Genomic DNA, 13,310 nt, shown 5'->3' on the forward strand with positions numbered 1-13,310 from the left:
CTTGGCATTCAGGGCCCCTCCCAGATAGGCAGGATTTCCTCCTCCAGGCTGATGTCCTTCTCTTTACCCTTAGGAATCTTCCTGGTTCTTCAGCCAAGCTCAGCTACTGTTTCCTGGGCTCTTCGTGTACATTTGGCTACAGATGATAGTAAAATAAAAATTCATAAAGTAGTCTGTAATGAAACAGATATGTAACAGTAAACAGTGTGGTACAGAAGTGCTCAGTGAACCCACTTTGTGTGTTGTTCTCCTTTATCTTTGAACTGAGTGGTGGCTGGAGGTGCTTCTGACAGTTTTCACTTTGCAAACTTTTGTTCCTTGATGTAGCCCACCATGCTATGACCATCCTCACTCACAGATTCACTAAAAATTTGAGTGACTTATTATCTTATTTGTTTTTATTCTGTCTTTGAAAAATGTATGTATAGCTCACATTGATTTCGATGTTTTATATTAGAAATGTTTGGGATCTTTATTTAGAAGTTTAGGTTTTTAAAAGGACCAGAAATACGTTGCAGGAACATAACTCATGTTTATATCAACTAACTTATGGTAAAATTGGGTTCATTATATGTTGTGTCACTTAAAGTCGTCATTTCCAAGAATCTATTGAGGACCATTAAATGAGGACTTCCCATACCTTGGACCCCTCCTGTCTTTGTTGGGGCTGTTCTTCCCTCCTCTAGTGCCTTCTGTCCACATGCTCACATGTGGTACTTTTCAAATCTTTTCAGCACTTTGGGAGGCCAAGGCTGGCGGATCACCTGAGGTCAGGAGTTTGAGACCAGCCTGGTCAACATGGCGAAACCCCATCTCTACAAAAAATACAAAAATCAGCTGGGTGTGGTGGCATGTGCTTGTAGACCCAGCTACTCAGAAGGCTGAGGCAGAAGAATCGCTTGAACTAGGGATGGGGAGGTTGCAGTGAGCCGAGATCATGCCATTGCACTCTGGCCTGGGCAACAGAGTGAGACTCCATCTCAAACAAAACAAAACAAAACAAAACAAATACAAATCCTTCTATCCTTCTGCATATATGATGTCTAAGGGAAGAGGAAAGATGAGCAAGAGTAGGAGATTCCCTCATGTGAGAAAAGCATGACTGCCAGACAGTGCAGGGCTTAAGGGATGGGACAGGAAGCAGAAACTAGGAAACTGAAGGTGACAAGCAGAGACAGCCAGTGGTAATAGACGTACCATTTCCGAGTGAGGTGTGTCAGTGAGGCGAGATGCACAGCCAGCCAGCAAAGTGTGTGCTAGGAAGTGCCCACTGGGCTTGGCAAGCAGTAAAAGGTGTTCTGATGAATTCCTGAGGCAAATTCATATAATAGTGTTTTCAGGATTAAACGGGTGATGGGAAGGCTACTCTTGATAAAATGAAAAGATGGAAATGTATTGAAGTAAAAAGAAGGGAGAAATAGTTATAGCAGGAGAGAGATAAAGGTCAATATAAATGTGGCAAGATGCTGAAAGAAGGAAGATAAAGGGTTATACCTAGACCAGAAACATGTTAAAGGAAGGTTTTATAAAAGGTAGAAAATATTTGAAAGTGTTTATTGACTAGGCATATTGACTTAGTGGAGAGGAAGATTTTGAAGATACAAAGGATAGAAGAGATGACTGAAAAAGCAAGGGCCACCAGGAATTTAGATGTCCTAGCCCTTAGAGAAGGTACTGTTCCTACTGGAAGATACAGGTGCTGGGTGGGACAGATAAGGAGTGTTATAACTGAAAAGTAAATATATAACTATGAAAAATATTCCTGTACCACATGATAGGCATTATTCTAGATGTTTGTCATATATTAACTCATTAATCTTCACATCAACTCTTTCAGGTAGGTATCACTATCATCCCTATTTTCAAATTTAAAAAGGGACTCAGAAAGCTTAACTTGCTCATGGTCACACAGCTAATAAGCAGTAGAGTTGAAATTCGGTAAACATGTTGCCTAAAAAGATGTTCATCCAATTTCCTAGTTAGGATATTTGGGAAATATTGGATCAGGGCTTTATCATCTTCAGAATTTTCTTTACAAATGGGACTATTAATTATTCCTTGTGAATTCATTTATTTCGCAATAACTCACTCCAGGTAGGGTAGGAATGGAATAAGAGGACTTCTAATTCTCAAGGGTTGGGGGAAGATGTAATTTTCAGAATGTGAGTCATTTTCTGGAGAGGTTAAGCCTCGGTAGGTGCTTGCCTATGGAGTAGGGCTTGGGTGTACCAGCCAGCCAGGTGGCACCATGAGAGTCCTCTGACCTTACAGCTTGGGGTTGGGATTTAAGTGAAACAATAGAAAGTAGGGGGAGAATCAGAAAGAAAAGGTAAAAAAGCTGCTGAAAATAAACTTGGTCAACTTCACAATTTTGCCAAGACAGACACGTGATCTCCATTTCTGTCTCCTATCTCTGCTTCCTTCCTGCTCTGAGAGGCTTTCAGATTTAGATTTCTAGGGTGTTGTGGGTTTTGCCCCTGGTTTTAATGGTAAAGGAGATTCTTCTTGACTAATGCTCAGTCTATTGCTTGCTAAGTACCGCTGTGCAGCCTGAATCCTGCCTCCTCTGACTGCTCTGCCTGGCCAGGGTTTTGTTTGTTTGTTTTTTTTCAACTGAAACTCAATAGCTGATAGCTTTGACACCTGCATGTTTGCTGGGGTTCACCCCAGGCCATCACTACTGAAATCATGCCACCTAGCTTTACATATACTCTGTGCTTTCCAAAATACAGTTTCTCATCTGAGCCACCGTTGATACTCTGGCAGCTGGAACAGGTGCTCTTCTTCCCATTTCACAAACAAGGATGTGAAGACTCCCTTACCCAAGGTCACATAATTAGCCTCAAAGCTTGGATTTAGAACTTGATATCTTGAGCCTTTTTCTTGAGCTTCCATTATTGCTGCCATGATTGGAAAGGATGACCCAGGGCCCACTTTAAAGGGTTTGTAAATGGGATATTAAAAGAGAACCATAATCTAAAATTATGGATGAAGGCAGCCAGAGGAGGGCCAAGGTCTTGTGGCTCTCGTAGGTGCCTACTGCATGGCTCGAAGTGATGAGAGTTTAAGTTCCTTTTGTTTTTCCCTAGTGTTTTGTTAATTGACTCTCCAATACCAGATCTTCTAAATTTCCATATTAAGCTAATTATTTTAAAACATATTTTCTGGGCATGAAAAAAATATATAAAAACAAAAAAAATTATAAAAACACAAATAAGAAACTACCAATACCAGTTATTAACATTTATTAGGCATTCACTGATAATTTGCAGCCAGCATTGCTCTCCAGTCAGTGAACCCTGGTACATACAGCTATACTGGTCATTGATGATGGGTATAGGTTCTGATGGGTTTGCATCAGGCCATACTGGGGGGTTGTTGTTTGTTTTGAATATCCCACTTGCTCACAATAATCCTATGAGATGATGATTAATATTATCTCCATTTCCTTTTTTTAAAAAAATTTCATAGCATCTTAGAAAATATCTCCATTTCCTAAATGAAAAAATTGACGCCTAGAAAGATTAAATAATTTTTCTAAGGCCAGTAGCTGGCAAGTGAGAGAGTAAGAATTCCAATCCAAGTTCAGATGACTTCAGTGTTTGATCTCTTGCCACTAAACAAGCCTACTAACATACCTCAGAGTTACCCCAAGGATTATTAATATTTCCTTCTGCGCTTTTTATAAATGACTAGCTATACTTGGAGTAATATAAGCTATTCTTGCAAATCTTATTAGTTGTTGATAAAATATTTGTAAAAATGTATTTTTTTCACTTTCTTTTGGGAAATGTGTGTAAGCACAATGAGTAAGCATTCAGCCCTTCATGAGGCCAGTAATGGGAACTTGAGAAGGCAACAAGTAACTGTTCAAGTTTTAAAAGGTATCATCCCTTTCTGTTCTATCCCTGGGATTTTTGATGGTTATTGTCCAGGCTAGAAAATTAGAAAACACTTAGCTTCTGTGGTGAAAGGCATATCTGTGTTGAACCAAATAGGTCTTTGCAATATAAAGACAGTATCAATCCTAGCACTGTGGGAGGCCAAGGTGGGCAGATCACCTGAGGTCCAGAATTTGAGACCACCCTGACCAACATGGAGAAACCCCATCTCTACTAAAATTACAAAATTAGCCAGGTGTGGTGGCGCATGACTGTAATCCCAGCTACTTGGGAGGCTAAGGCAGGAGAATCACTGAACCTGGGAGGTGAAGGTTGCAGTAAGCCAAAATCACACCATTCCATTCCAACCTGGGCAACAGAAGCAAAACTCCATTTCAAAAACAAACAAACAAAAAAGACAGTATCTAAGTTTTTTATGAACTCACTGTTATATTTATTAACCTATGCTCATCTATCTTTATCACAGCTTACTGATTATCCACATGCATTACTTTTATTTGATGATTTTGATGTTGACATTTTATTCTTGTAATCAGCAATATATTCTTTTAACAAGGTTTTCTACCCATCTTTTTCTTTTGGGGTTTCATTTTGGTTTGGTCTGTCTAGTCATCCTCCAATGTTTCATTGGTCTTTTCTTTTTCTTCATATACTGTGGAGGCTGTTCAGCTATTTTTATCTTAATGCTTTAAAATCCTTGACTAAACATTCAGAAACACTGCAGCTCTTACATTCAACCACTATATTTCTATGACCTTTTAGTGTCATTATTTCTAAATTAAGATTCTGTTTTTAGGTAATAAAACATCTTATATGCAAATATTTTATATATAAACATATATAAACTTCATATACAAATATAGATAGATAAATATTCTCTACCATTTATCAAATGCTTAGTTAGTACTATAGCTTACAAACATAATCTCTGATGCTAACAACATTGTGGTTATTCCCATTTTGTATATGAGGCAACAGGCTCTAGGTAGGTAACTTCCCTGGTACCACTGAGTGGAAGAAGCAGTTGGAATTTGAAGCCTGGTATGTATGTATAGTTGAAATCATCATTAAAATAGTGGCTAAATGTATCCAGTACTATGTGCCAGGAAGTATGATAGGCACTATATATAGGTAAAATTTAGATTTTATTAAAGTTATACATTAACATAATTTTAAAAATTAGTCATTGTCTTTTAAAATTTTTGCTTAGTAATTTGTTTGCTGTGTTCTATAAAAGTATTATTAATTTAAGTAAAAACTTCCCTTATTTGTTAAATTTCCTTCCAGTACATTAATATATTAGGAATCCTATCAATTTCTTCTCATTGCAGAAATTTTCCCAAAAGAATTCTGAAATATGTTCCAAATAGGTCGTTCTGTTCTCTTGACTTGCTCCATGGCTGTTGCCTTTGGATTTCCTTTCACCATTGTCCATGGGGTGCCTTTCTTGTCTTTGTGTTAGTTTTGCGCTAGGATGCTGAGTGTTCTTTGTTTTCACCTTGGTTTTCATGGAGTACATCCTCCTGAGAAGAGCTACCTGGGAAGCACAGTTTTGATAACTTGCATGTCTAGAAAAGATTTTATTCTACTCTTGTACTTAATTTATAAGTCGACTGGATTTAAACTTTTTTTAAAAAGTTGGAAATTATCTTTCCTCACAATTTTGCAATGTCTAATATATTCTAGTTTCAAGTCACATTTTTGGGAAATCTGAAGCCATTCTGACTTTTGATCCTTTGTATAAAACATACTTATTCTTGAAATTATTGAATCTTTTCTCCAGTATTAGTATTCAGAAATTCCATGAGACTATACCTAGGTGTGAGTCTATTTTGTCTACTATGTTGTGTATTTAGTGGTGTTTCTGAATGAAAACTCATATTGTTTATTTCTGAGAACTTTTTAAATTATTTATTTGATTTTCTTTTATCTATTTTCTTTGGTTGTTACTTTCTTCAGGTTTTATTTTTGAGATGATAAATTGGCTGGACTGGTTCTTATTTTTTGAAGTCTATATTTGCTATTTTTTTTTTGAGACAGAGTTTCGCTCCTGTTACCCAGGCTGGAGTGCAATGGCGTGATCTCAGCTCACCGCAATCTCCGCCTCCTGGGTTCAGGCAATTCTCCTGCCTCAGCCTTCTGAGTAGCTGGGATTACAGGCACGCGCCACCATGCCCAGCTAATTTTTTGTATTTTTAGTAGAGACGGGGTTTCACCATGTTGACCAGGATGGTCTCGATCTCTTGACCTCGTGATCCACCCGCCTCTGCCTCCCAAAGTGCTGGGATTACAGGTGTGACCCACTGCACCCGGCCTATGTTTGCTATTTTTAATCTGTTATTTTTGTTTTATTTGTGGATATATTTTATTTTCATGTTTCTGGGGCATTTGCAATTTCTATATAATTTTTAATTTTTAAGACCTTGGTTTTTGGAAAAAAATTCAGCATCCTATTTTGTGGATGCAATGTTTCTATGTTTTATTGATTATCATTTATTAATGATATTTTTATTTTCTTAAGTATACTCCTGTCTTCATAGTTCTTTCTTCCTAATTGTTTGTTTTTGATTGTTCATTCTGATCTCCTTTTATGTTAAATGTTTTTTTTAAATATTTGACAATATTAGAGACTTTGCTCATATTTGAGTGGCCCACTTTGAAAAAAACATTGCACACTCTCTAGGTATGAATGGGGCTTGTTGATCATCTTCATTGTAAGATCCATTGGCTGATTATATTTAGGTGCAGAGAGAGGGTCTTCTTACATCAGACTGTTTAGATCTTTTTTAATAGGCTAGTTAATTACCCAGAGAAGAGCCTGTATTTGAACTCCCAATTTCTGATTCTAGAGTTTGTATCCCTGTCCATCCATTTTACTAACTTTCAGATAAGGTTCAATGTCTATGTACATTTTATTGTGTTGTCTCTAAGAACGTTAGAAATTGAAATGTAGATTAGGCATTTTCATTTCTGAATATAATTCCTTTAATCAGGGATTCCCTTCTACCATAATTGTAATTTTTTTAATTGCATTTGAGCACCCAGAAGAATGCCTGGTACACAGTAGGAACTCAGAAAATAATTGTTGAATGAATTCAGATCTTGTGTACAGCTTTGGACTTTCTGAATCATATATGATAGGATGTAGAAGAAAGCCCAAGTGTCCTAAGTCCCATTCTAGTGCTGTAGTGCATGTGTACACACTCAGATTTGGCAAAGGCACTTGTGCAAACCAAAATGTCTTCAACCCTGAAAGAGAGGTTTCCTGTCATGGAACTTCTTAGGGCAAGCATGTTTTTCTCTTTGGGAATTGGGAGGTATTATTGAAGTGGTACCAACCATAAGTGGGCCTGAAAGGACCACATGGATAAAGACTTTATGGAGTACAGAACTACTCTGCTTAAGAACTCTGGGTGTACTTGTGTATGAAGATTGCAGCTTTCTGGATCTTGATTTAAGCCTTCAGTCTGCTGACTGCTTCTCAGAGATCTTCCAATATGTTCCTTTCTGCTGAATGGGTCTTTTTAAAATAGAATGGCGAAACATCCCTATGGGCCACTCCACAGCTGTCTCTTTCCTTCCCCATTAGGTTTCGTTCCTCTCTTTCTCTCTGCTTTTACCCACCAATTCTTCATCTTTGGAGTAGGGATGGGGGTGAGAGCTTGTTAACATTGACCTGGCATTTTTAGAGGACCCAACTGCCAAACTAAACAGGCTCAGCTATTGGCATGGCCATTTGCTCTGTGATAGTGCTTTTGACATTTGGCTCTCCATTCTTAGGGAGAGATCAGTGGAATAAGGCTTCCCCAAAAGAAGCAGGAAGAGAGCAAGACCACAGTATTTCTACAATTTCTCTTCTGATGATAATGAGTAATCATGTTTGAACTAACGATACTCAGTCTGCCAACCATGTTACGTTTTTGTCAGTGAGTGATAAAAGAAGTTGTACTAGAAAATGGAATGATAATGAGGAGGGTATGGTGTCAGGAAATATTTAAACAAAGGAGAGTCACTGTTTAGGCATGGAGAAAAAAATAATTTATTGTTTTAAGCTATATCATAAATTTAGACCTGAAAGCATAGTTTGTATATAAACCTAAGTATTTTTAACCTAATTTAACATATTCTGGTAATATCCTAGAGCAAGATACTGTTAGAAATTCAAGAATTTAAGAAAATGCAACATAGTAACATTTCACTACCTTTTACATTAATCTTTTAAGATAATTATAATTATATGCCTATTATATATACCCTTTGGAAAATAGAAAAAAAGGTCTCCATGAATTCACCTCCAAAAGACAGCCACTGTTAGTAATTGGCATATTTTCTTCTAGCCTTTTTCTTTTTGTATGGTTTTTAGTTTTGCATAGCAGTCATAAGACATTTTGCTTGCCTTTTAGTGGGATTTTTTTGGTCTTCAGTTGGAGTTGACTGTGGTTATGTACTGATAATGCATGTCTGTGATTTATTCTTTTCTTGTCATGAGGCTGAATAAGGAGTGCCTTAGTTCTTGGCCTGAATAAATTCTCTATATTCTTTTAACATAATACATTGTTCAGATTAGAAAGTGAATAATCCTTAGAGCAAAAGAGTGTGATGTATGTTTAACAACCACTTAAAATATATCAGATTTTAAAAAAAAAAGGCACAAATGGCTTGGGAGAAATGTGCATAACAAAGATAAGACTTGAAGGTTCTTGAGATGGGAAACGGTCCTTCAGAAGTGCTAGGATACATTATTGGTGTCTAGTAATATTTATTAAATGTGTAATTGTTATGACATGTAACATGGTGGTCTCAAGGCTGAGAGAGAAATATCTTTTTATCTAGAAGCATTTTAGAGGGGAATGTAGTGCAATAGAGGCACCAGTGTTGCCAGAATTAGAAATTATGATATTGTCTGCACTGCTGACTACTAATAGTTGCCACCTAAGAGACACCTTTGTTCAATATCATCACCAATAAAATGGTATGCAAAGCCTGAAATTTTTACCATCTAATCCTTCATAGAAAAAGTTTGCCAGTCCCTGATCCCAAAACCTGTCTTTTTCATCTTCATTACCTTTGTCCTAACTGAGGCCTTCATTTCTTCTCACTTGGAAAACCCAAGAGACTCTACATGTATTTTTTTTTTTTTTTTGACTGTAGTTTTGGACCTCCCAAATGTATTCTGCATAGAGGCTGTATCATTTTTAAAAATTTGGAAACACCATTTTTGCTTGCTTAAATTATTTGGGGCACCCTGCTGCACTCATATAGAGTCTAAGTGTCTTACCTCACACACAAGATTAGAAAATTACCACACTTTACTGAAATCTAAAGACCCTTACAATTATGAGAGACTAAGTTTTTATGTTACGTGACATATGCTGTATGAAAACCCAAACCAACTCTACCAGGCCTAAGTAAAAGGAGGCGACATATTGTCTCCCATACCTCAGACATCTATGAGTAGATCTAGCCTCAAGAAAGTCTGGATCCGGATTTCTAATTGAGTTGCGTGGGCTCTGTTTTTTTCTGTTGGCTCTCCCCTTCTGATTACGTGGAGGCTTTCATCTTGAGAGGTCTAGATTGCTGTAGCAGTTCCTGCCTCAGGTTTTTCCAGGTTTACATATGGTAGGAGAGAGGACAATTATTTCCCACTAATTCCTATGCCAGCTGTAAGGTCTTTCTGATTGGACTGCCTGGGTCATGTGATCAGGGATAAGCATATGTGCCGACTGGCTTAGGGCCAGTTTCCACATTGTAGCCCGGGAGTTAGAGGGGAGATCCCACCTGAACCATAAAGACTATATCTCCAAGTAAACATGTATTGTTGTGAAAGTGGCATGATTTGAGGTGAACTAGGACAAAACTACCAGTATTCACTGAGCACCCCAAGGGCGCGGGAGCCTTTTGACAGAAGCGTATAGGCAGTGCTCCGTACCTGGGCAGGCCGGCAGTGAGTATTTGGGGCTGCTTCCCATGGTCTTGTTGACTGCCTTCTCATGTGCACCTGGTCGTCACTTGGTTCTTCTGAGCACGTGATAGAATGTTAAACTCGGAAAGATAGAACCGAAAGGAAGTTCACACATCATTGAGTCTATCTCCCTTATTTTACAAAAAAAGCAACATGTCGTGCAGAGAGGAGGAGGGGTCACAATTGTACGTAACTGTATTCTGGCACTGGAAACCTGGACAAATTACATGTCTGCTGCAAGATGTGCACACCATGCCAAACTCCAAAGTACATGCCATCCATTTTGAGTTCAAAATAGAATTAGGTGGGTGCTTCTGCTGGAGAGGTGCTTGAAGCTCAGTGTGTACTCATTCCTCCTGGGTGCTCGATAGGGCCTTGCCTGGGATAATTAAAAGTAAAGCAGAATTGTCAAGTACTTTCTCCTTTTCTTTACTAACACTTTATTCCAGAGAAATCAGACAGGAAAGAATGGGTGGCAATTTCAGACAGAGATCACATGGTTTTGGGATTGTGGGTGCCTTACTCATGGCTCTTAATTCTGGCTGCTTATTATAATCACCTGATGCCTGGGCTCTATGAGGCTCAATTGACTCAGGATTGCTGTGGTTGGCTAGGTAAGACTGATTGCATAAGTTCTTCAGATGATTCTAGTGTGTGACCAAGATTATTGACTGGATGTGGAACCTGACTTCATTTACTGGTTCAGTGACCTTGGGTAAATAACTTAATCTCTTAGAGCTTCAATTTCTTCATCTGTGAAATGGGAACAATCCTATTCACCCAGAAAGATTGTTGGAAGGAATAAATGATGTGATGTACAAAGGTTTACAACTTACCTAGGTTCTCAAATAAGCAGCTTCTCATCAGTGGTTCTTAACTTTACAGGGATATTGTGTTAGTCTACTAGAGCTGTCATAACAAAATATCATGGAATGGGTGGCTTAAACAACAGAAACTGAATTTATCACAGTTGTGAAGGCTGTAAGTCCAAGATCTAGGTATCAGCAGGCTTGGTTTCTCCTGAAACCTTTCACAAAATATCACAGACTGGGTGGCTTAAACAACAGAAGCTGAATTTCTCACAGTACTGGAGGATGTAAGTCCAAGACCAAAGTGTCAGCAGATTTGGCTTCTCCTGAAACCTTTCTACTTGACTTGGAGATGGCCTTTACTCTGTGCTTGCACAGCCTGGTATTTCTTCCCCTTCTTGTAAGGACATCAGTCATATTGGATTAAGATCCCACCTTTATGGGTTTATTAACCTTAAATACCCCTTTAAAGGCACGATCTCCAAATATGGTTACAATAGGGGTTAAGGCTTCAGCATATGAATTTTTAGGGGTGAAGCAGTATAGACGCAATTCAATTCATAACAGATATGGATTCTTTGATTCTCAGATGAAAGCTAGGTTTCCTTTAACCAGAAAAATGCAGAGATACACAGGCATATCAGACCTGGCATACGTTTGTCGGACCTTAAAGAACCTTTTAGCAATAGCTAAAGCAGCCTTGCAGAAGAAGACAAATATGAAAGAGAGAGGGATGGGAGACAATGTATAACACAGAAGAGGCATCCCATTCTCATTTATTCCTTCATTCAACAAGTATGCACAGCATGCTGCCCACATGCCAGCCATTGTGTGAGGATTATGGAACTGGCAAGGTCCCTGCTCTTAAGACTTACAATTTTTGTTGGGGGAGATAGACAGGAAACAAACACATATGTCATTAAATAACAGAGTACCAACTGCCATGTAGAGAATCAAAACAGAAAGATGCAGTGCTGTTTGCCTGGGAAGCAACTTAAATATCCTCACGGAGATGATGATGGTGGAGGCTTGAGTGACAAGGAGTCGGCCATGCAAATGAGGGCACAGGGTTTATGGATGATGAAGTGCCTGGTACTCTCTGGTTTATTTTAGTATCAGTTGGCAGAGATACCTCCTTTCACACCAGCTGCTTCCCAGATTCAGTTCTGCCTGCAGGGTGAGACTTCAGGATTTGCTGTGATAGGCATGACTGTTGTGGATTGCATCCCTAGCTTGGGATGTTTTCCTCTCCGTCCTCTCTGAAATGTCTAGGTCATGTGTTTGAAGGGGCAAGACCCATCAATTCAACCATCTGTTTCTCTAAATCCTCACTGACATTACCAGAGTTTCGTCACTATTTTCTTTAGCCTGAATTAAAGCAACCATGGGGGTAAGGGAGAGTCAGCACTGGTGGTGTGGCAAAGGCACAAGGAATATTTGCATTGAAATACATGTTTCTATAATGGTCTGATGGGGCCCTGAAGAATCCAGAGGGACCCCCAAACAGGAGCTGATAGGTCAGAAAGACTTCTAGAAGCTGAGACCTAAGGAGCCCCTATTGGCCTTAGGATAAATAGCAGAATCCTTTTGTGGCTTGTAGGCTCCTACAGATCTGGAGCCTGCCACTGTCTCCAGACTTGCTTAGCTAGTACTACCTTCCCACACCCTCTGTGCCCCATGCATGTTGAGGGCTTGAAGGTATCACTGTCTCTGCATCTTCACAGGCTTTGCACATGTGATTCTATCCACCTAGCTGACTCCTTGCGCAATGGATTCTTGCACACTCTCAGTAAAGCTTTTCTCAGTAAACCCTATACTAGGTGGGGGTTTCCTGTCTCCCAGTCACTCCCCCCACCACACAAGCCTGTCAATGCTCTGTGTGCACTTTTTCAATCTGGAGAACCTGGAACCATTCTGTTTGTTTGATGTCTGTCTTGTCTGCTGGTTTCTTAGATTTCATAGGCATGGACCACATCAGATTTACTCACTAATTATTCTTCAGTGTCCGGCAAAGTTCCTGGCAAACAGAAGGTGCATACTGAAGGAAAAAGAAATCTGGGAAGTAATAGATGGAGCAGGAAGAACACAACCAAGAATGGTAAAGTGCCAGATGCCAAGGGAGGGAGAGCATGGAGTTTGCCAGTGATCAACAATGTGAGTTGCCAGGCCAAAGGCTGAAGCTTCCTGCAAAGTTAGTATTATGGGGTAATTAGAAGAATCAACCACAGGTGGAAGAGCCAGATTATAGTGGATTGAGACCTGGGTGGGAGGTGGGCATTAGATATAGCAGGTGGATAGGGTTCTTGAGAATGGAAAGATGGAGTGCTTACAAGTACACATGTGGTAGACTGCTTGTTTCAGATCCTGCCTCTGCTACTTGTTTGCATGTGAGTTGGCAAATTACTTCAACCTCCTTGTCTCAGTCTTTTTATCTGTAAAATAGGACCCTAATGTATCTAGTTCCTAGAATTTACATGTTCTTGGCAGTTGTATTGGTTATTATGTGGAATCTGAGCAGATAACAAGGACACATTTATTTTCTCATGCATAGTCTTCAGGGGGACACAGCTTGACTCCAGGCTTCTGGCTGGGGTCTGCTCTGTAAACAAAGTGTGTGTCCTATTCTGGGATCCAGGT

At 39.2% G+C, this 13,310-nt stretch overlaps 1 protein-coding gene across 12 annotated transcripts in view; it reads left to right on the plus strand.

Annotated features, from left to right (window-relative positions):
• SAMD12 (sterile alpha motif domain containing 12) overlaps positions 1 to 13,310 on the plus strand; it is a 503,727-nt gene that overhangs the window by 12,143 nt on the left and 478,274 nt on the right. For 9 of the 12 annotated variants that reach the window (XR_013528142.1, XR_008477084.2, XR_008477086.2 and 6 more), the window contains exon 2: positions 12,676 to 12,827. The exons of the other annotated variants lie outside the window; for them this stretch is intronic. Coding sequence is in view for 5 of the 9 variants with exons in the window: in XM_078353270.1 (XP_078209396.1) it covers positions 12,803 to 12,827 (25 nt within the window). In the remaining 4 variants the exon portion in view is untranslated. The remainder of the gene's footprint in view (positions 1 to 12,675; positions 12,828 to 13,310) is intronic. 12 annotated transcript variants of the gene reach the window in all.

This window comes from Callithrix jacchus, chromosome 16 (assembly GCF_049354715.1).
Source record: "Callithrix jacchus isolate 240 chromosome 16, calJac240_pri, whole genome shotgun sequence".
Classification (NCBI taxonomy): domain Eukaryota; kingdom Metazoa; phylum Chordata; class Mammalia; order Primates; family Cebidae; genus Callithrix; species Callithrix jacchus.